The sequence below is a fragment of the Danio rerio genome, chromosome 18 (assembly GCF_052040795.2).
Source record: "Danio rerio strain M-AB ecotype USA chromosome 18, GRCz13ab, whole genome shotgun sequence".
Taxonomy (NCBI): Eukaryota; Metazoa; Chordata; class Actinopteri; order Cypriniformes; family Danionidae; genus Danio; species Danio rerio.
Window position 1 is genome coordinate 29,400,944 of NC_141038.1, and position 23,946 is coordinate 29,424,889.

At 38.5% G+C, this 23,946-nt stretch overlaps 2 protein-coding genes and 1 long non-coding RNA gene across 6 annotated transcripts in view; 2 read left to right on the forward strand and 1 right to left on the reverse strand.

Moving 5' to 3' along the window:
• The window catches only part of tspan18b (tetraspanin 18b), an 81,248-nt gene extending 74,807 nt beyond the window's left edge, over positions 1 to 6,441 (forward strand). For all 3 annotated transcript variants that reach the window (NM_001002439.2, XM_087291870.1, XM_087291871.1), the window contains 3 exons: positions 2,964 to 3,140; positions 4,195 to 4,278; positions 5,616 to 6,441. In NM_001002439.2, coding sequence (NP_001002439.2) covers positions 2,964 to 3,140; positions 4,195 to 4,278; positions 5,616 to 5,663 — 309 coding nt within the window. In that variant the 3' untranslated portion in view covers positions 5,664 to 6,441. The remainder of the gene's footprint in view (positions 1 to 2,963; positions 3,141 to 4,194; positions 4,279 to 5,615) is intronic.
• A 2,425-nt stretch (positions 6,442 to 8,866) lies between these two features.
• Positions 8,867 to 12,787, reverse strand: LOC147832844 (uncharacterized). The gene is made up of 3 exons (XR_015515082.1): positions 12,517 to 12,787; positions 11,460 to 11,562; positions 8,867 to 11,078 (listed from the first exon to the last, which is right to left on the reverse strand). It is a non-coding gene; the product is annotated as an uncharacterized LOC147832844 (long non-coding RNA).
• LOC147832845 (uncharacterized) lies at positions 11,636 to 16,059 on the forward strand. Of its 2 annotated transcripts, XM_087293242.1 has the most exons (4): positions 11,636 to 13,136; positions 15,024 to 15,164; positions 15,503 to 15,620; positions 15,942 to 16,059. In XM_087293242.1, the coding sequence occupies exon 1, from the start codon at positions 12,579 to 12,581 to the stop codon at positions 13,101 to 13,103; it is 525 nt and encodes a 174-aa protein (XP_087149368.1). In that variant the 5' UTR covers positions 11,636 to 12,578; the 3' UTR covers positions 13,104 to 13,136; positions 15,024 to 15,164; positions 15,503 to 15,620; positions 15,942 to 16,059. The 2 variants fall into 2 exon arrangements, with proteins under 2 accessions (XP_087149368.1, XP_087149367.1); XM_087293241.1 differs by having other exon boundaries at positions 15,503 to 16,059.
• Positions 16,060 to 23,946: the final 7,887 nt, after the last annotated feature.

The window sequence follows — 23,946 nt, forward strand, 5'->3', positions numbered from 1 at the left end:
TGCTCACCTCTGCTCGTGTTCAAACCAAAAGATCAGCGCGGTTCGAACTAAGATCAGTGAGTTTTTTAACATGGCAGGTTTTTACGTCCTTCATACATGTTGAGATCGAGTTTATCGACTTGATGAGGGAATATGTCTTAACAAACCAAACAGACGTGATTCAAACTAATGCAACAAGTAAAATCCTACATGACTTCAAGCTTTAACAGACAGTCAAGCAGGTCGCACACCAGAAGCGCCGCGACACGGCGTGCACTTGACAGTTTAAACTATCACACACCAGATGCGCACATTCGCATAATATTTAACATGAAACTAATCAGATAGCGCTATGTGGCGTGGCTGAAATATGACCTGCGTCCTGAATTGTGGCTGGGCGGCGCCGATGTGTTTATAGAAATCTGTTTAGAATTGTAAAATCCATGATGCTGTGTGGTGCTGCGCGGCGCGTCGCCGAGTGGCGTTTCTAGTGTGTGACCTGCTTCATACAGAGAGTGAACCAAAGCGCATTGGTGCCATTAAAATGTATCAAATATATTTTTTAAAAATCGCAATTTCTTGATTTAATATTGAATGAAATCATCATCAAAACGTAAATTCAAATTAATCGAAAAAAATAGAAAAAATCGCCCAGCCCTAATGTGATGATAAAAATGTGTGTGAATGGACAAACCAGCAGGCTGAGCACACTGTAAAACATCTGAAAGGTTGTTTTGGTCATTCTAAAACGCCTTACCATTTCAGTATTAGTGTTCTTTTATTATTAATGACCTCCAGAATCAAGAGCGCCTGACACCTTCTAAGGCCACTGCGCGTTCACTGTGTGTCACGATTGCCTTTTGAGGCGCAAGTCATTTATTAGATGAAGAAAAGATTGATGCAGCTATTTCTACTGCTGCAAAATTCCATTTTTACCTTTGATATTTGGCGCCAGTTAATCAGGAAGTGACGATTTTGTTCGCTTTGACTCATTGGATGGAAACACTGCTTTATTTGCACATCTTTTATGCGATAATTTAGTTTTGTGCATAAAGTTCATTAGCATGTTTGGATGTAAACATAGCTACTGATCTCCTTAGGTACACCTTATGTGCTTTTATTTAGTGTTAAATGCTAATAATATAAATTTATTTTACATGCCATTTATTGCCACACTTCTAAAAATATCAGCAGCAGATAGTTCACCTCAGATCTTAAATAAAAATAATATGAACTAAAATGAATATATGATATATATAATATGAAATAAAATGAACCATTTGAAATTGATCTTTAGAACTGTGACTCAATGAAAGCCAACAAATATTAATGATTCAGCACGTACATTTAATAATGTTAAAGATTAGATTATAAACCTTACTATTTTGTTGGAGTGCAGTAAGTGCACTATTCTATGCTTCTGAATGGCTATATTTAAATTACTGTCTTGTTTCATCTGGTGCAAACAGCCAAATTGCTTATCACTGCAAATCTCATCACGTAGCGTGTTGTTAGGATACAGGGTTACACTATGTAACCTGCTCAATGTTTGTAATATTTATTTTATTTGCTAATTAATAACCACCACATGTAGACGCTGACATATAATTGGCTAATTTGGCAGTGGGCCAGGTGAAAGGACCAACACAAAGAAAGACATTTCGGCACGCAGCTCACATTTTCAAAGCAGAATATCTGACTTCAGCATTGTTTATCAGATAAACAAGAATGATCACTTAGCATGTTTCTTAAACATCTGCACACACATTATGTTATTTTTATGCTTTAGAAGAGTTAAAAACTTTCATATAGCGCATTTAATCCAAGTCATCGGAAAAGAAACAATGTGCTGTTTTAAATGATACTTTTATTCGCATTAAAACATTTTTCTGCTACCAATGTTCACAGCTATAAAATTAGGTCAAATAAGCTCAGGCATGTTTATTTAATGTGCCAAGAACCACCAAAGTCCATTCCTCTGAGTCACACAGCAGGTTAGAGCTTCTAAAACAATCAGTCAGATTTGATCTTGTCTATCAGACATGTATTATTGAGCTTCTGTTTGTGTTTACTGATCAATATTCAAATGCTAATAAAAGCTACATTTTCTAAAACAGTGGTCTTGTTTTGAAGCCCTTGATTTACTTTTTCAATAGAAACTCACAAACGTTAGCATATATATTTTTTATAAAAGTGATTTAAACATTCATTTGACTTCAGTTTCTAGGAAAATTGAATGCCATTGGCCAGTATGATGCCAACAAATGTTGTTTCATTTCACACTAATGATAGTTACTTGGACGTTATCAACAAATAAAGGATTATTTGGCGTAACACCAAATATATACCACAAAACAACTTAACAGTGTTTATGATTTGTAATCGAATACATTTTCCAACATTTACGGTGTGGTCAGTTTGCCCTGTAGCTCACTTTGTACGGGGTTGTATTTGTGATTCAGAGCACTCAGGATTGTTTCTGAAGAAGCAAGCTTCCCCAAAACATATAAAAGCAATGTAAAATCAAGGTAAAGCTACATGGATATGGAGCACGTTTTTACATTTGTTTTAAAAACACTATTGGTTGCATTTAAGTAAGGGTTTAGATAAGTTGTTCACTAAAGGATCTGTACATCAAGCCCTGCCTTTTTTACAAAAATGAACACAGTGCCCTCTAGTGGATTTGTTTCTGAAATGTGCAACAAAACATACCCGGAGCAATGTATTTTTGTTTTGCATAGACGTAAGTCGAAGAGTAGTAGTAACAAGTAGTTTTAGTAGACATTCTTTAAAGAGACCATGAAGATCTGAATGTTCTGAAGCTAAATAGATGTCTTAGGTTTTGAACTTCACAAGTTTGAGCAAAAATAATGCCATTACTTTTTTTTCGGAGTAAACTAAGCTTTAAGCACAGCTTCAACATTCAGCCAAGCTGAAATCTGTCTCATTTAAAGTCAAATTTGTCCTTCTTTGCGTTTCTCTAGTTTGACTGCTGTGGAGTGAACAGTCCAGAAGACTTTGAGGAAAGCATCTTCAGGATCATAAACCCTAGTGAAATGGTGCCGGAGGCCTGCTGCCGGAGGAATAATCATGTTGGAGAATCAGGCTTCAGTAACCGGGAGGAATGCCTGTCGGGCAGCATGCTGTACCGGAACAACAAGGTAGAGTACGTCACATCCCCTCAGCCTGCTCCAAAGCTAGCTCAGATTCAAGCAGAGCAGAAAAACAGGAAGAGGTAACTTCAGTAGTGCTGACTAGTGCTTTTCCATGCTCTCAGTGTCTGGGGAATGTGAGTGTTTCTGCGAAAGCGAGCGATGCTTGTTCATTTTATGTAAGGGCTCACATTGGTTTTCAGCCCTGTAGTGGACGACTGAACTGAAAAAAACATTTCTTGTTATTTAGACTCATAACATGTCATTAAAAATCTAGATTTGTTCATTTCGTCACTCTCATTTAATTCTAAGCCCATATGAGTAGCATCTACAAAATACACAATGAGATGTTTTGACTCATTAGAAAGTTCAATGTGGTCACAGCTGCTTAGACTCAAAAATGATTATAATAAAAGTGCTTTATTCCAAGTCCGGGAGGTATTTGGTAGCTGTGTAAGTCTCTGTCATACAGAGCAGATCATTATTAAGTCCAGATCAATTCTTTCTTTTCATTGCCCATCATTTCAAAGCAGCTGTAAATAAAGTCATGCTGTAACTGTATGTCTATATTGCCTATAGTCCTTTAACAAGGATTCATTTTCGGTTAGTTTGTTGTATTTATGCTGTTGACTAGCAAGCACACCAGTCATCAAAGACAAATAAATACTTTTTTGTTTCACTTTTAGATGCATTCAGTTTAAAACCGACAATTTTATAAAGATTAAAAAAAAGAACCACGCTTTCTATTCATCAAAGAATCCTACATGATTACAGTACAGAAACAATATTAAGCTGCAAAAACAAATTAGTTTACAAATTAGAATACAATGAACGATATTCACTGAATAATAATTGAAGCTCAAAAGTTATTCATAATTAAGCTTCAAATCGTGTTAAATTAAGACATGTATATCTTGTTTTTTTCTAGATTTCAAAACAATTTAATGTAGAGTTCAGATGCACAAACCTCAGATGGCACTTTTTGAGGTTTTTGCATCTGATCTCTTCGTATATTTTACATTACTGTACAGACTAATAATGTTGTGTTTTTGTTGATCTGCAGGGCTGTTATTCAGCGGTTGTGGACTACTTTGAGATGTACATCTATGTTGCTGGTGCCCTGGCTATTGTTGTGCTCACGATCGAGGTACGCTATTACATTATATCAATTCTCTTCATTATTATCTCAGAAAGGGTGTCCATGGAGTTTAAAAAAGTCTTAAAATGTCTTAACTTTCAAAAACTAAATTTTAGGCCCTAAAAGTCTTAAATTCACTAAAATATTGTGTTGTAGATCTTAAATCATTTTTAAAAAAAAAGATCTTAATTTTCCTCTGTCCAACTAAAGCTAGCCAGTCGGCCAACACACATCCAATTATCAACAATCCATCTAAATAAAACTTCTTTTTTATTGCAAAGAGATATAATCACAGCAGTTTTTAGACATTTTTAAAGAGAATTATCAAAATTAAATTCCCTATTCAGGGAAAGAAAACTATAAACAATTACATAATTCCTCATAACAATAACAGGGCAATATATGCCTTTATGTGATCTTCCATTTAAACTCAAACTATTTACAGAAGTAAGGGCGAGTGAACAATATTTAAGAATAGGCATTAATCTTTTTATTTTATAACAGAAATGCATTCAGTTAAAATGTTGAAAAAATATTGACATTAAAATATGTGGCTTTGTCGTAAACTACATTTGGATTCTATTATTTGTTTTATTTTTTGTTTGTCAAGCCAAACGCAACTGTTTAGCTTTTTATAAATCTAAAATTTGATTTACAGTGGTCTTTAAAGGATCTTAAAAAGTCTTAAATTTGACTTGATGAAACCTGCAGAAACCCTGCAGAGAATTGCCTGAACAAGAACTGAAACTACTAGTACGCCTACCACAAAGTGAAATAAAAAAACACTTTCAAATGCTTAATGTAACAAAAAATAAAGGGATAAACCGCCTGAAATGTTTTCTTTTGTCAAAAGTTAAGCAATTTTTTTTTTGGAATTAAAATTATCTTTGTTTTGAGCAAAAAGTTGCACAAACGCCTGATGTATCAAATGTGATACAAAATAAATATCATGATAAAAATGTATATGGCTTTTTTATTTATTTTATTTATTTATTTATTTTTTTTTTTGCTCAATGGTTTAATAAACATCCCAAATTTGAATTTTCTGACTATTTTTTGATTAGTCAAGTCTTACAGGGTTAAAACTGCTGAAGATGAAATGCTAGATCCTGACTGAGAAATAGCTGAGGAGACTAATACATTTAATATGAATCGCTGCTGCCCTCATGTGGTAAAGTACTGGAAGTACAGAAAAACAACCCATTACTTTAAACTACAAAACCAATGCGTAAGTGATTCAGAGAGACAGAATAAAGCTCGCAACTAAAACTAGCTAAAATGTTTAAATGATTTTGTTTGAATGATTAATCAATGATTGATGACTTTGTGTTTCTCTTTCTCTTCAGCTTTTTGCAATGGTGTTTGCCATGTGTCTGTTCAGGGGAATTCAGTAGTTCACCAAGAGACTTTTGTTTTTTCAAAAAAGGACAACACCATAGAAGAAAACTGAACCACTCGTCAAAGAATGTTTTACTCAATTTTATATATCTAAAAGTATTAAGGAACAACAGCAACAACAAAAAACGAATCTTTGACCTGTACTTCACAGCTGGACCTTTGAGGTGCAAGGCAACAAAAATGCAACATTGACAAGAAAAAAGAACATTCTTTGAACACTGCAAAGATTTAATGGGCTTTTTGTCACAAAGCCTATGCATAATTTCGACCAGGTGTAAAACAGACCAGTTAAAGCCTGATAAACAGATGAAAAAGGTGCTGCACTGATTTTGGATGAAGAATATTTATACTGAGTAATGCTGGCTTGTTTGTATAGGCATTTGTGCTTTTAGTAAAAAGAAAACAAAATAAACATAGACCAAACCACTTTCTTCTCGCCAACACATTTCTACAGTCATCGAATGCAAGCTTTCACAAGCACATTATGTTAGTGTTGTATAGTCATGTGAATTGACATTTTTATCTATTCCTGTATGAATGCTGGAGATATTTGCGTGTGTGTGTGTGTGTGTGTGTGTGTGTGTGTGTGTGTGTGTGTGTGTGTGTGTGTGTGTGTTTCTGTGTGTGGTGAATGTTCCTCTTCCCTGCTTGAAGACCAGCTTTTTTTTTTTTTGGTATTGTGATGTTTATTGCAATAGTAATTCTATGTGATTTTAGCTGAAATTGATGTGTATGCATTTGTATTGAAGACTAACATTAAAGGAATCTGATGAACCTTTTGTTCTGATTTTCTGTCTCTAAAGAAACCAGACGTTTGGAAGTTCAATGTTTTAATGCTTGATATTTTGGAGAAATAATAGAAATAGAATTGTAAACATAAAAACTGAAATTTATGCGATTTTGTTCATTGTTTTTTTTTCTTTTTCTTTTTTTTTTAAACAGGCCACAACTCCAAGTGTCTCTTTATAAAGTTAAGATTTGTTTATAAGATTTATTTACACTGTGGAGAAGTAGCCTATTTGCTAAGTCAAGGTCTGAGCAGGTATATACAGTTGAAGAATTCAGAATTAAACAGTCAGAATTATTTGCCCCCCAGTTTATTTCCCCCCCAATTTCTAACAGAGAGAAGTTTTTTTTTTTCAACACATTTCTAAGCATAATAGTTTTAATAACTCATTTCTTTTATCTTTGCCATGATGACAGTAAATAATATTTTACTAGATATTTTCAAAGCACTTCTATTCAGCTTAAAGTGACATTTGAATGCTTAACTGGTTATTTTAGGTTAGGGCAATTAGACAAGTTATTGTATAACAATAGTTTGTTCTGTAGACTGTCGAAAAAATATAGCGTTTATATAGATTTTAATTGTAGAAAAAAAAGAAATAAGACTTTCTCCAGAAGAAAAAAATATTATCAGACATACTTAGGAAATTTTCTTGCTTTGTTAAATGTAATTTGGGAAAAAAAATAAATCAAAGATCTAATAATTTGGACTTTAACTGTATAAGCACTTTTTGGGCATAGAGCACCAATTGTACATCTCAGACTCTAAAGATCGAAATGATCAAACACAACAAAGACGCAGTGTGAAAGATTTGTGCAGTCAAGATTTTTATTAATGGGAGTTTTTTTTTTTGTTTGTTTATAGCCTAGTTTAGTGCTTTACTCACATTCTACAGTTTATTCTATGTGTTTGTTTTTATGTTATTTTCCAACAGAATTTGCCACATTTTTCTTACAGATACAATGGGATTGTACAATCCGATCAAACAACTAATATTGCTCAGGTGGAGGGATCAGAAACCTCCAACCACAACACAGTGGGTCTGTGATGTCCTCTTCTTCCTAAAGTTGGAAAAAATTCTAACCATCTAATCAGTTTAAGAAGATTAGAAGACCCATTTAGGAAATTTATCAAAGAACATGTTTTATAAAGCAAGTTTTTGTTTCAGCTAATTGATTTTTTTCTTTTCCTAAGTTCAAAGTAGAGTGTATTGTGTGATGCCGATTGTACAAATGTAGTTTTTGTTAAGCCACATTATTATTTACCTTTTTTGGTGTGTTTTTGTTTTGATTTCATTTCATTGTATGTGCTTAAGTTGATGTTCATAAATCAAAATTCATAAATCAAATTATAAAAAGAATTTGCCACATTTTGACAATGATGCACAAAATCCACCATAAATAATCAAAATAAAATCTAAACTAAATACATAAAAACCTCTGCTGCATCTGTGAAAGTGAGTAGAAACATCAAGGTGCTGGTCAAAATAATTAGAATATCTTCAAAAAGTTTATTAATTTCACTAATTCCATTAATAAAGTGAAACTTGTATAATGTATACAGTTGAAGTCAGAATTATTAGCCCCCCTGAATTATTGCTCCCCCCTGTTTTTTTTTCCTCAATTTCTGTTTACAGAAATAAGATTTTTTCAACACATTTCTAAACAATAGTTTTAATAACTCATCTCTAATAACTGATTTATTTTCTCTTTTCCATGATGACAGAACACAATATTCTGCTAGACACTTCAATACAGCTTAAAGGGACATTTAAAGGCTTTATTAGGTTAATTAGGCAGGTTAGCGTAATTAGGTAAGTTATTGTATAACAATGGTTTGTTCTGTAGACTATCAAAAAATATAGCTTAAAGGGGCTAATAATATTGTCCTTAAAATGGTGTTTAAAAATGAAAAATGCTTTTATGCTAGCTGATATAAAACAAGGCGATGCAGTGGCACAGTAGGTAGTGCTGTCGCCTCACAGCAAGAAGGTCTCTGGTTCGAACCCCGGCTCAGTTGGCGTTTCTGTGTGGAGTTTGCATGTTCTCCCTGCGTTCGTGTGGGTTTCCTCCGGGTGCTCCGGTTTCCACCACAGTCCAAAGACATGCGGCAAAGGTAAATTGGGTAAACTAAAATTGTCCGTACTAGTTGGCGGTTCATTCCGCTATGGCGACCCCGGAATAATAAAGGGTCTAAGCTGACAAGAAAATGAATGAATGAAATAAAACAAATAAGACTTTCACTAGAAGAAAAAATATATATTATCTGTGAAAATATCCTTGCTCTGTTAAACATCATTTAGGAAATACTAAAATAATACTAATAAAAGGGGGGCTAATAATTTTGACTTCAATTGTGCATTAATTATAGTTTATTATCTATTATCTTAAATCATTAAATTAAATCATTATAGATTTCAGGTGTTTATTTCTTTTCATTTTGATGATTGATGACAGCTAATGAAAACCCCAAATTCAGTTTCTCAGAAAAATAGAATATTGTAAAAAGGTTTGGTATTGTAGACACCAGGGGCCTGTTTCACTAAGGAGGTTCAACCAACTCGGAGTTTAAACTTGAACTCTGAGTTGATTTACTGAGAGATTAAAAACTCAGAATTTTCAGTTTCAGAATAGCTGATCTGAGCTAGGTCAATCAACTTTGATTAGACCAACTCAGAGTTAAGCGTGCACACCGTGACTATAAAAAGGCATTATCAATGGAGCGCAAACATTACGAGTGACCATGACAATTTTGACAACTTGATGTGCTCATGCAAAGTTATAGCAAATATGAGCATATATTTTAAAAAGGAACACCACTGCATCAGTGAAACAGAGACAGCGTGGGAAAACAGCTCAAGTTAATGCAGAATTTTACATTTAAAGTATTTAAATATTAAAAGTATAATAAAATAAGTAATGTTATGTGTGATGTTTATACATTTTTTACACACGTTCCCGCTTTTATACACGTTGATCAGTTTTAATAGTTTTAAAAATGCACTCGTGTGTCTGCCTTTTTATTAATCAATTATTAGAGGTTGATTTGACATTTATAATGTAAGCAGAACTAAACAAGTTTTTAGATAGAATAATAATCCCAATAATCTACAGTACATGTCCCTGTCGAAGGTCAGTAAATTTAAGCTAATTAATTATTAAAAAAGGACAAGACATTCTCATGTCACATGTGACTTAGTTCTTGTGTGACTGAAATGTAGGCAATAGCTGTTTCCATCCAAAAATATTAATTAAATTTATGTGCAAAACTAGAATAACTCATAAATGATGTGGGAATAAAGCAGCGTTTCCATCCAACGAGTCAAAGTGAACAAAATCATCACTTCCTGATTAAACTATATCAACAGTAAAAACAGAATTTACTGCGGTAGAAGAAGGTGTCAATCTTTTCTTTATTTAATAAATGTACTTGCACCTCAGAGGCCAATGCTGAAGCACAATGAACGCGTAATGGCGTATGAAGCCATGAGACACATCGTGCAGATGCTCTTGACACGCTCCAGACACTCTGGAGGTCATTAATAATAACATTAATACAGAAACGATTAAGGCTTTTTAAAATAAATGACCAAAACAACATTTAGGATGTTTTACAGTGTGCTCAGCCAGCGAGTTTGTCAATTCGCACACAATTTCATCATCACATGAGTGTATGAGTGTGTGTGTGTGTGTGTTAACCTCGGCTCAGTTGGCGTTTCTGTGTGGAGTTTGCATGTTCTCCCTGCGTTCGTGTGGGTTTCCTCCGGGTGCTCCGGTTTCCACCACAGTCCAAAGACATGCGGCAAAGGATGTTTTCCAGAGATGGGTTGCGGCTGGAAAGGCATCCAATGCGTAAAAACCTGCTGGATAAGTTGGCAGTTCATTCTGCTGTGGCGACCCCGGATTAATAAAGGGACTGAGCCGACAAGAAAACAAATGAATGAATACTGGAATTTGTTTAGTAAAAGTGTTTCCATCGTAGTTTATGCGCATCTTTTCTATCGAATAAAAGTTTACCATACTCAGTTTTATGCATATTTTCAAAAGTTATGTGCATCATGACATTTCCATCAATCGTTTTTATGCGCTTATCCAAAATGAGCATTAAAATAGGTGGGTGGAAATACGACTTAGGTGAGAAATACCAATTCGTCTTTAAAAAAGGGCAGGAGACTGGCAGAGTTTAGAGAATAAAACCTGCTCCTGACCAGGTTAGGTTTACAGAGTTAGTTTCTCGAGTTTAACAAACCTGCCATTTTGAAACGGAGAGCCCAGAGTTCCTCTCATATTAGGGTTAAAATACTCTGAGTCTTAACCTCCTTTCTGAAACGGGCCCCAGATGTCACCCTCTAATCAGCTAATTAACTCAAACATCTGCAAATGCCTTTAAATGGTCTCTCAGTCTAGTATGATACACAATCATGAGGAAGATGGCTGATTTGACAGTTGTACAAAAGACATGGGTTTCAGGTGTTGCATTCCTTCCGTCAAGCCACTCTTGAACAACAGACAGCATCAAAAGAGTCTCACCTGGGCTAAAAACTGTACTACTACTAAATGCTCCAAAGTATGTTCTCTGATGAAAGTAGATTTTGCATTTTCTTTGGAAATCAGGATCCCACAGTCTTTTGGAAGAGGAGAGACACACAGTCAGTGGCATAGCAGATAGGCCCTGCATTTACCATTTTTAAAGCTATTTGGAATGATAATTGTTGTTAAAATGACAATAAAACTTCAACTAAATTGAATTCAGTGCTTACTGTATGGGATGAGTTTTCACTGCTTTGTTCTCCACGGTGTGTATGTAATAATGCCCAGAGATTAAACAAATGTGTAGGTACTACTATATATATATATAACTTACATTTTTTTTTATAACAAATACATTTTAAACCCTTGACTGATTATTATTTATTTAACAGTTTTATTATTATAAGTTATACATGTGCATTCTTAATACATGAGCAAAAGTAAGGTTGTGTGTGTACGGATGGAGTACTAGTCACCAGCAAACTTTACCGAGCGCAGCGCAGGCCTGATGGTGGAGGATCGTGCTGTGGAGCTGAATGTATAAATCAGCCTTGTTCGGCTGCTCGATTGATGAAAACTCTGACAGAAGACAAATGCACCAAATCACAGAAATGAGTCGCACGTATGAATTGATAAATCACGTCTAGATTTGTCAAACAGTGTTTATGCACTTAATCACTCGTTCTCCACATTACATTCATGATACGCATGTTAACAGGCTGAAAAAGAAACAACGTTCTTCAAAGTGCAGTCGAGCCAAAATTTAGCTGATCACGCTGGCCTGAAATCTGACATACAGCTAAACAAATTACATATTTAAATGATTTAAATAGGCCTTTTCTTCATTAACAAAACATAAATGTTAAATTAATATTTTCTACAGGATGCTTTATATTAATATTTGTGCATATACATTAGATTAGTCTGTATCAAAGACAAAACCAACTATTTAAACAAAAAACAACCCTGAAGATGACAGTTCAAAATACTGCACTCAAATTAATATGTTGTGGGAAACAATTTAATGAAACTTAAATAAACAGGAAATACAAAGAGAAACAAACATTTTGTAGAATTATTGTGGTTTGTATTTTATTTATTTGTTTATTTGCAATAACTGAATTTATTTTATATATATTATCAATCCTAAAGATGTTTGGTGAAACTTATTTTGTGGGTGTATCTGTCTAATAAAACGTTTTGTTTTTATATATGAAACGTATGACGATTTTCAAGTTCACAAGTAAAAAATATAATAAAGAATAATGGCGACAATATTCATTTATTTAGGTATATGGGTGCTCTATTATTATACCTGATAATTATAAAGATATTTTCTTTATTTAATACCATTTAACAAAAACTGCACTGTACAAACACACAGCTCGTGCTGCTCTAATTGACTTAACGCTGATAACCATTGTTGTGTACATTTAAATGACCCTCGTCATTCTGTCACTATGGCAACCTGAGATCGTTTAAAAATCCACACAACTGTCTATAAAGTCCTGATCATCGCTACTCTGAACAAACCTCCTGTTGGCTGAGCTTCATAAGTTTGTCGACTTTGGGAAGTTGTTTTAAAGTTGTTCGTGATGCAGCTGCGACGCTCAAGCAGGACCAGGACTCTTCCAGCACACCTGAAGAAGGACTTCCTGTTGGAGAGCGTCTCTACCGTTGAGGAGCGGGCAGTGGCGGTCAGGCCGGACACCTCCAGCAGCCTGTCGGACACTTCTCTGCTGGAGAAACACCTGAGAAACGCGGCAGCTATTCCTGACCTCCGTCTGTCAGCCTCAGTCTCATCAGTGGGTGAGTGTCCGAAGGAGGAGCCTCTCTCCATCCATGGCCGGAGCGTGCAAGACTATCAGCAAATCTACCACAGTGTGATGGGCTCCACCAAGAAGAGGCGTGGTCGGTACAACCTAGAGCAGGGCCTGGAGATCAAGCAGCGGCTGTGGGAGAAGCTGGACCGGCCTGCACTGCTGGAGACCGAGCAGCCTGATGGACGTGTGTTCATCACAGAGATCAGATCCGGGTCCAGCGTCGCTCCTCAAATCTTGGTGGACATCAGCAAAGAGCCACTGCCCAGAGAGCCCCGAAGAAAGAAGGCCAGGCACTGAGACATCCTAGTGCCAGATGAAGGATCAGGGCACGTATGTACATACTGTATATATTGTATATAGTTATAGAATAAGTTTATAATACATCAAATTTGACTTTTCAATAAAGTTTTATCACATTGCTGGATGTTTTGGTGATGGTCAGTACTGTTGACATTCGGCTCTTGAGCTGTTGGGTTCTCTTGGATGGTTTGCTGTATGTTGACTTACTTCTAGGCGGTTTCTTGTGTGTTGCTGGTCTCTTCTGAGTGGTTTTTGGCACATTAGTGGTTGTTAGGGTTGTTAGTGTTGGCTGTTGGGTTAGGGTAGGTTAGGTTAGGGTCCCTCACATGGTTTGCAGCTTGACGTGCTGTGAGGGCTTGTGTGCATCAGTGATGCTGAGAGCTATGCCACTGGTACTTCACAGCTACTGGTAGGGTCACCCATAGTGGACAGGTCTCAGCTGAGATGCCCGACCAAGACAAACCACCTGATTCTGGACACCATTACAGTTGGACACACACACAAAACAAACAAAAAATAAATAAATTCAATATTTATTGGTAAAATATGTAGTAATTACCATAATTTAAAAATATATTTAAATGGGTGAGTCTAATTTCACTAAAACACATGAATGAAATTAATGGATTATTTAATCAAACATGTAATTTCAGTTATATGTTTTAATCAAACGTAATTTAATTTTTTCAATAAGATTTCTGTCCATTATTGTGTTAAATGTGAAAAGTAAGCAAGTAAACATTTACAAAAATAATCTATAATACAAAGTAATTAATACAGATTTAAACTGCATTTAAATGGATTTAAAGGAAGTGTGTAACTGATGACATAATTTATTTTGTGTTTGAATTATCCCTTATTTCAAAGAATTAAGTTTATTTTTCTTTATTGCACTTAAATATGAAAATATGATTAAAAAATAATAAGACTCCTTAAAATAAGAATCTAAATCTTCCAGTAGGTGGTGGTGATGTCTAATGAGTGAGATGATGAATTCAGACTACTGAATCATTCAACAAAGAAGTAAACTGCAGTTTGGACTGTTTAAAACACAGATTAATTCAGAAAGTAGACTCACTAAATATCCGTTGTGTCGTCAAAGATAATGTTTTATGCAATCGTCTGTTCTTTTTTCATTTAAATAAAGTGAATTTGACCTAATTTAAAACATGTGGAATCTTAAATCTCCAAGTGGCCATTAGCAGAAGATCAGAGTTCAGAGTTTTAATTTAAGAATTATTGTTGACTACTAAATAGTACTATTGGCCTAGTTTTTAGAGTGAATGACACCAAGTCTTTTAGAATTAATGTAATACATTTTAAAAATAAAGTTTTCAATGTTAAGCAGTCAGATTAACTGTTTTGCTAGAAAAAAAAAAAAACTGGAAATGAATTAGAATGTGTTTAAGACACGTCAGATTCCCCTCAAACACAAAAAAACATTCTCACTGTGTTTCTCCCGGGGCGTCACGGTGGTACAGTGGGTAGCACGATCGCCTCACAGCAAGAAGGTCACTGGGTCAGTTGGCATTTCTGTGTGGAGTTTGCATGTTCTCCTCGTGTTCACGTGAGTTTCTTCCGGGTGCTCTGATTTCCCCATAAGTTCAAAGACGTGCTTTAGGTGAATTGGGGAGGCTACATTGTCTGTATTGTATGTTTCTGTATGAGTGTGTTTGGATGTTTCCCAGTGATGGGTTGCAGCTGGAAGGGCATTCGCTGCATAAAAAATATGCTGGATAAGTTGTCAGTTCATTCCGCTGTGGGGACTCCTAATTAATAAAGGGACTAAGCAAAAAAGAAAATAAATGAATGAATAAATGAGTTTCTCCAGATGTAGATACCCAAAGACATCTTCCTGCTGGATGATTGTTCATGAGGCATTTATCAGTACAGCGACACCAATGCTTTTGTGCACAGGAAGAAGTTCCTCAGACAGGAAGTGGAGAGCTGTACTTTGGGAAGCCCTGCTGCTGCTGCTGCTGAGCTTGTAGAGCACCTGCAGTCCAGATACTGGATCCCTGCTCACCTGCACTCAACTCAACATTGATGCTGCACCTGGTGCGTCCTCATTCACTGTCACTCTGTGCTTTTGACAAATAAAAGCTGGTTAACTTTGAATTAAGCCTGTTTATTTTTCATTTATGACAATGTAAAGTTGGTAAACTCAGGTTTTATTTTCTATCGTTTGCAGTTACAGGCTTCAGACATTAAATGTGTGAAAAAGGCTAAAAATAAAATGTAGATATCAGTTTTAAATGAATAGCAATAAGCTGTTTGTGTTTTCAGGCTAAGATTAATAAATAATCCTTCAGCTAATTATCCTGCTGCTCGGTCATCCAGCATGTTTTTGTATGTAGTGAAATCCAGAAGTAGGTTCAGTTGTTTTGTCATTGCAGATTGTGAATCCTACGAGAAACTTGATGCAGAACGGCCGGCCATCTTGAAAGCGACAGATAACCTTAAGAAACCATTCCAGTTTTTGGAGCCCTTCGCTGGACAACAGACTACACAGCAGTTACAAAACACATTACATTGATCACATTTGCTCATTTTCTGATAGCTTTTTTCTTTAGTTTCCATTTTGACAAAATTAGCTTAAAGGAATAGTTCACCCAAAAATAAAAAATACCTGAATAAATTAATGTACTCACCCTCAAGTCACCCACAGGCTGATTTTCATTTTTGGGTAAATTATTCTTTTAGCTTGTTCATGACAGTCGAGTTAACACATTTGCATGATATGCACAATAAAATAAAAGCAAATTACTCTATTCATTTGAATTGAGGTCACAATAGTCAATATTTTGCACAATAATTCATTTCTGTTTCTTTTAGGTGGGATTTCATTCCATCAGATAGACATCTACATCCTGGTGGGGAAAGTGGACAGACTTACAGGAAGGATTTCAGAAGAACTGCATTTATTAGAAATAAAAATTTAAGACATTTTAAATGACTATCGTCACTTCTGTTTGATTTAAAGTATCCTTGTTAAATAAAACTATTCATTTAAAAAGTTCTTTGACAAAAAAAGAAAAAAGGAAAACAATTTATACTCGTTCCAAGCAATATTGTAATATAATGTTATAAAAACTTAGTCTGACTGCAGTGCCGATGTATTTCCTGCTCCAGTCTGGGGTGCTTTTCCCAGACAACGACATAAACTGTGGCTAAACTATCATAGTATGATGCATCGTTTGGAAAAAGAACGATGTAGTAACAAGTGTTTCCCAAAACCCCTAATTTCTCTGTCGCAGATTCATTGTTTGAAGCACGTTAGTTAAAACCTAAAACGCCCATAATGATGCTCTAAACTGGGGGAAGTAACAACTTTAGAGAAGAACCCCATAATTTCTTTGTGCAAATTATATTGTTTTTCACACACTTGCATTTAAAAAAAATCCAATTTTAGTTTTGGTAAAAACATGCACTCGTTTTCCATATTACATGAAATATATGTCAATGGCACATATAGGGCCAATATTTCCATCACAAATGTTATTGAGAACATTATTTCTATTCTAGAAATTCTATTCTAAAACATAAACTCACTTACAAAAGCAAACACGTATTCTAATATCATATATAAATCTTAAAAATAAATAAATAATGAGGCTATTTATTAAGAAATGACATTTAATATTTATTAGGGAATGAAAAATTCTAGGGCCGCTCGGTGGCGCAGTGGGTAGGATGTTCACCTCACAGCAAGAAAGTCGCTGGTTTGAGCCTTGGCTGGGTCAGTTGGCGTTTCTGTGTGGAGTTTGCATGTTCTCCCTATGTTCGCATGGGTTTCCTCCGGGGGCTCCGGTTGCCCCCACAAGTCCAAAGACGTGCAGTACAGGTGAATTGGGTAGGCTACATTGTCCATAGTTTGAGCGCGAGTGTGTATAGATGTTTCCCAGTGATGGGTTGAAGCTAGAAGGCCATCCACTGTATAAAACATTTGCTGGACAAATTGGTGGTTCATTCCGCTGTGGCGACCCCAGATTTATAAAGGGACTAAGCTGAAAAGAAAATGAATGGGTGAATGAAAAAAAATCCTACTTTATTAATACTATTAACGGAGTGGCTATTTGCACTGTGTAAATAGCACGCCTTGTTGGCAGAGGCTATTTACACTAACAATGGATGCGGTGAAGTGAATGGGAGGAACGCATTAACCTGCTAATTTCTTCCAAGTAAGCTCTGTTTTTAACTTTAATTGCATTTTTATAGTTCTGTTATATGTTTTTTAAAGGGCATGGATGTTACAAGTGCTATTATGTGTTTAGTTGGTTATTTCTACTTCATGTAGAATGGCGTGTCATGATTTTTAATGTCATGCTAATATTAGGGATGATAAGAATCTTGATTTGCATTACTGAATTGGCATATTGCAGCGATATACTATCAAAAAAGCTATTTATGTAACACCATGTGTTCTACCTGTATTACTTACAAACTCTATTGTATGCAATGTAAAATTGATTATTCAAGTGCGTTTTCCAATCTCTACTGCTGCCATACGCTTCCTAATCAAATTATTTTGGGCACCCTCTGATTTTTGAGCGAAATTAATTTCATAATAAGTTTAATCGATTATGTGCTGCATCTTTATAACCTTTTGATTTTTGCTTTGAAAAAACAGCACAGGCTGGTAATGCAACTAGTTTGCTGGTCCTGACTCCTGAACATTGACTTACCAGCACATACATTCTTTCTTTCTTTCTTTCTTTTTTTCTTTCTTTCTTTCTTTCTTTCTTTCTTTCTTTCTTTCTATACACACACTTCAATCAATGTGCATAAATTTGGCTTGAGGTTGGAGTTTTGAGGTTCACATATTTAGTGAGTGTCTCTAAATTTATGCATTTGTACACATTTAAAACAGGAACAGTATGAAAGATTTCATAAAACCAAGTTTAAAGTGATCATATAAGTGTCAGATATAACTTGCGTCTCTTTTTATATGTTGTATATTTAAAGAAAAAACTAAAATGATATTTTTATCTACCAATGGTAGTAACTGATGTTGATGTTTCATTGTTTTTCTGAAAATGAAGAATATACTGTTAAGTATCAGCGTATTAGTTCCAGTTTACCTTTGAATGAATGGGGTGCTTGGGAAAATGTATAACTGAAAATATGGACAATGCATATTGTTACTTTAAGACTATTAAATTATTGGGCATGTGTTCAAATATTTTTTTAATACCGAACTGATTTCTGAGTTTGAAAAGTATGGTTTAAGTTTTTTGGAATATGAGTAAACTATTGTTTATCAAAGTATTTATTTTTAACCTTTTCATTTAATATTTCAGTTTTTTTCCTCAATAATGAATTTATTAATTAATTTGATGCTGCTATGCATATACATTTTTATTATCTATTATTTGTAAATGTTCCAGTATAAGTAAAAAAAAAATCTTTATTAAATCTTTTCATGTTACCTGGTAAGAAAGTCATCTATAAATGCAATCAGTTTCATCATTATTTACTGATCGATTAATGCCGTAAGTTAGTGTCATACCGCCACCTACTGGGTGATTTTAATCTGTGCTACCTTTTCTTCAAAATTTAGTTAATAATTTCATAATCTAATACTGAATAAAAATGTGTACTGATTGTACTTTAATAACTATTGACCTTGTTTTTTTTATTGACCTTATCTGCACATCCTGGCCTCAAGACTAAAGTGTTTGTCTTTCAGTGTGGGCAGATTTGGAGGAAAAGAGACCATAAAACATTGATATATGGTAAGGAAAATAATTACTATTGTTTTTTGTCTTTTCCCTCTATAATCATTTTGGATATACAAATCTTTTTTTATATAACTAGATCTTTTTTGCGCAGGTGCAATTTCAGGATTTTCAATGGGCTTTACTACCAGTGTGCAGGTTCAGTCACCAGTTCTAAGTTGCTTTCAGCATTCCAGAGCATAAAGTTTTTCTACCTAATTCACCTAAAAGTACAGCAAAGCAACGTGGAATCCTCTTCTATTGGTGGTATGTATTATATGCTATACTATGTTCAAGATTTTGTAGTGTATGTTGGTTCTGCATCTGGGTTTTCAATCAAGCCTAAGACAGTTTGCAGCTCTTTCTTGCTTCATTTGTTGTCAGATGTGAACACATGACATGTATGCAGTAAATTAGTTTTATTTTTTTAATTATTATGTAAAATAATTGTACAGTTTATATACTTTTTTTGAGTAGTTGGCTTATGTGTGTGTGTGTGTGTGTGTGTGTGTGTGTGTGTGTGTGTGTGCGTGCGTGCGTGCGTGCATGTGTGTGCGTGTGTGTGTGTGTGTGTGTATGTGTGTGCGTGTGTGTGATTCTAAATTGTTGTCCTCTTACTGTAGTGCTGCACAGTGACTCTTTTTCTTTCAGCAATTTTTTACAAAGACATGAGCTTGTTTGTGAACAAAAACCCAGTAGGGCTGGACATTGAGTTCAATTTATGAGACGCTACAAACTACTGGGTCAAGGTGTGGTCGTGTTTTTCTGCTAATGGTTAGTTGCCAAATATTTGATGATACCATGCAGAATTAAACTTTTTACTTTAGGGCAGCACGGTGGCACAGTGGGTATCACAATCGCCTCACAGCAAGGTTTCCTCCAGGTGCTCCGGTTTCCCCCACAGACCAAAGACATTCGCTATAGGGGAATTGAATAAACTAAATTCAACTAAGTTAAACTAAACTGGCCATAGTGTGAGTGTGTGCAATAGTGTGTATGGGTGTTTCACAGTGTTGGGTTGTGGTTGGAAGGGCATCCGCTACGTAAAACATGCGCATTGTCTAAAAGGGTTGAGTTTATTTTCTTAATGAGCTATAAGTGTATTTTGAGAATAAACCAATCAGAGTCTCATCTCCCATTCCCTTTAAGAGTCAGTTGCGCATTTAGCACATTTGCTATTTACATGACGTAAGTGTAAGTGGAAAAACGTTCGAGGTTACTAAAGTAACCCTTCGTTCCCCGAGGAGGGGAACGGAAGCACTATAAGTGGATTGATGTTAAATCCACGTATGGGAGGTTCGGTTCAGAAGCTACTCGTCTGAAAGAGTATTGAACGGGCCAATTAAGAATGAATTGGCAGTGCAAGCCTGCGCAGGTGTGCGGCATATGCAATCAACTGAGTATATAAGCACGCCTGGCGCCAGCAGACGCTATCCTTTTTAAGCTGAAGAGACTTTTAACAGCTAAGGGACAGTCATTATGGCGACGGAGTATAGTGCTTCCGTTCCCCTCCTCGGGGAACGAAGGGTTACTTTAGTAACCTCGAACGTTCCCCTTCGGGAGGAACTCCAGCACTATAAGTGGATTGATGTTAAATCCACGTATGGGAGCCCATTGAAAGCGCCATAATGACTGCACCTTACCAACACCCACTATGAGAGAGAGGTCAGGCAAGCGTGACACACCCAGATCATGAGAGGCGTGGTCCTCCAACGTGCCCTTGGCCCTAACTTATCCCACTTCAAAAAGAAGTTTTACGGAATAGGTATCTTTTTTTGGGAGTCGCTAGCGTCTAGATAATTCTAGGAAATACGACAGTACGTTGGGAAGCGTGACATCCCAGTAGGGAGGATGCTGCGGAGACCATCCGTACCCAATGGGGGGAAACAAATGGAATTACATATGGACTAACCCTGAAAAGGGGGAGTGCGCATAAAAGGTGGTTAGCGGATAGGGAAAGCACGGGTCCGCCCAGGGGGGGGAACTTAACCGTGGCGGAAAAGCATATGGGGATCACCAGCGGGGATCGGCCATAGCAGGCACCTATACCCAAAACGCGGGCTGACCAGCGGGCAGACCTACTACGTAATGGGCCAGCAAGTGACTCCTCCTCTGAGTCAGTGCTGGGGGCCTCGGAGGAATCTGCAGGGCTCACCGAATGGGGAACTTTACTGACAGACAGGAGGGTGCACATCTCTCCGTGTTAGGGAAAAAAGGCACCGCAAGCGTGTACAACACCTACCGAGTTGTTTCCTCAATCACCAAAGGTACCTAACACCCTTGAGGAAACCGGCTCCACACGCAGATTATAAAATCTTGCAAATGTGTTGGGTGTTGCCCAGCCCGCAGCTCTACAAATGTCTGTTAAAGAAGCGCCACGCGCACACGCCCAAGAGGATGCAATGCTCCGAGTGGAGTGCGCATGCACTCCTGGGGGGCGCGGCTGACCTCTGCTCAAATAAGCACATGAAATGGCCTCCACAATCCAGTGGGATAAACGTTGTTTAGACACGGCACTTCCCTGCTGCCGTCCGCCATAACAGACAAAGAGCTGCTCAGAAGATCTAAAGTTCTGAGTACGGTCCACATAAATGCGCAGAGCGCGAACTGGACAAAGTAAGGACAGGGCTGGGTCTGCCTCCTCCGGGGGCAGCGCTTGCAGGGTTACTACCTGATCTCTAAAGGGAGTGGTAGGAACTTTGGGCACATAACCCGGGCGGGGTCTCAGGATAACGTGAGAAAATCCCGGCCCGAATTCCAGGCACGAGTCACTGACCGAAAATGCCTCCAGGTCCCCGACCCTCTTAATGGAGGCCAACGCGACCAGCAGAGCTGTCTTCAGGGACAGAAATCTTAAAGATACTGTATCGAGTGGCTCGAAGGGATCAAATCGCAGGCTCGTGAGAACGAGGGCGAGATCCCAAGAGAGCGTGAGAGGGGGGCGAGTTGGATTAATTTGCCTAGCGCCTCTGAGGAACCGGATGATGAGGTTATGCTTTCCCACGGTGCCGCCAGCCACCGCGTCATGGTGAGCGGAGATGGCAGCAACGTAAACCTTAAGAGTGGAGGGCGACAGCCTACTGTCCAGCTTCTCTTGAAGGAAAGAGAGCACAACACTGATCTGGCAGGATCGGGGGTCTTCTCTGCGAGAGACACACCACTCAGTGAATAGACTCCACTTCAGGGTGTAGGCGCGCCTCGTGGAGGGGGCTCTAGCCTGAGTGATGGTATCAACCACCGCGGGCGGCAGGTTACCTAAGTCTTCCTTGCGTCTATGGACCACACGTGGAGGTTCCAGAGATCGGGACGAGGGTGCCAGACGGTGCCTTGTCCCTGAGAAAGTAGGTCCTCTCTCAAAGGGATCTGCCAAGGGAGGGCCGTCGTGAGGAGGGAGAGCTCTGATATCCAGGTTCGATTGGGCCAGAGGGGCGCAACTAACAAAACCTGCTCCTCGTCCTCCCTGACCTTGCACATTAACTGCGCGATCAGGCTCACTGGGGGAAACGCATACTTGCGTATGCCCCGAGGCCAGCTGTGGGCCAGTGCATCCGTGCCGAGAGAGCCCTCGGTCAGGGAATAAAACAACTGGCAATGAGCGTTCTCGGGGGAAGCAAACAGATCGATCTGGGCCTCCCTGAATTGTGCCCAAATCAGCTGGACAGACTCGGGGTGGAGTCTCCATTCTCCAGAGTGAATCTGCTGCCGTGAGAGCACATCGGCTGCACGGTTGAGCATACCTGAGATGTGAATGGCGCGCAGCGACTTCAGCCACGGGTGACTCCAGAGGAGCGGGCGAGCTGAGACATAAGGCGAGAGCGCATACCCCCCATGCGGTTGATATACGCCGCCGCCGCCGCCGTACTGTCCGTCCTGACCAGCACGTGTTGCTGCCCCAGTGCCGGAGAAAAACGGCGGAGAGCAAGGAACACTGCTAACAGCTCTAGGCGATTGATGTGCCAATGCAGCTGGGCACCTACCCACAGGCCCGCAGCTGCATGCCCGCGACACACGGCTCCCCAGCCTGTGCTGGAAGCATCTGTTGAAACAACAACATGACTGGACGCATGTCCCAAAGGCACACCGGCCTGCAGGAACGAGGGGTCGTTCCAGGGGCTGAGGGTGCGGTGACACAGCGCAGTAACAGAGACTCGGTGTGTGCCCGCATGCCATGCGCGTCTCGGAACTCGATCTTGAAGCCAGTGCTGAAGTGGTCTCATATGGAGCAATCCGAGCGGCGTGACAGCCGCAGCGGAAGCCATATGCCCCAGGAGCCTCAGAAAATATTTCAGTGGGACCACTAACTTGCTGTCGAGCTCCCTTAGACAGTTCAGCAGCAGGCGAGCGCGCTCTCCGGAGAGGCACGCTACCATGGTGACCGAGTCCAGCTCCATCCCGAGAAAAGAGATCCTCTGCACTGGGGCGAGTTTGCTCTTTTCCCAGTTGACCTGCAACCCCAGTAGGCGGAGATGCCGGAGCACCTCGTCTCTGTGCGTAGTCAATTGTTCCAGAGAGTGGGCTAAAATCAGCCAGTCGTCGAGATAATTGAGTACGCGGATGCCCGCAAGCCGCAGAGGCGCTAGGGCACCCTCCGCGAGTTTGGTGAAGACCCGCGGAGACAGAGAGAGCCCGAAGGGGAGGACCTTGTACTGCCATGCTCGACCTTCGAACGCAAACCGCAGAAACTGACGGTGGCGTGGAAGAATGGAGACATGAAAATACGCGTCCTTCAGGTCTATGGCTGCAAACCAATCCTGAGGACGAACGCATAGGAGGATGCGCCTCTGCGTAAGCATTCTGAACGACAACTTGTGAAGGCAGCGATTCAAAACGCGTAGATCTAGGATTGGCCGTGACCCACCGCTCTTTTTGGGTACGATGAAGTACGGGCTGTAAAACCCGCTCTCCATCTCGGCTGGAGGTACCGGCTCGATTGCACCCTTCGCCAGGAGGGCAGCAATCTCCTCTCGCAAGACAGGGGCGGACAGGGGATTGACCCTGGTGAAATACACGCCCGTAAACCTGGGAGGCCGTTTGGAGAACTGTAGTTCGTAGCCGAGTCTGATCGTGCGTATGAGCCACCGCGAGGGGCTGGCCCGCGCTAACCAGGCAGGCAGAGCCCTCGC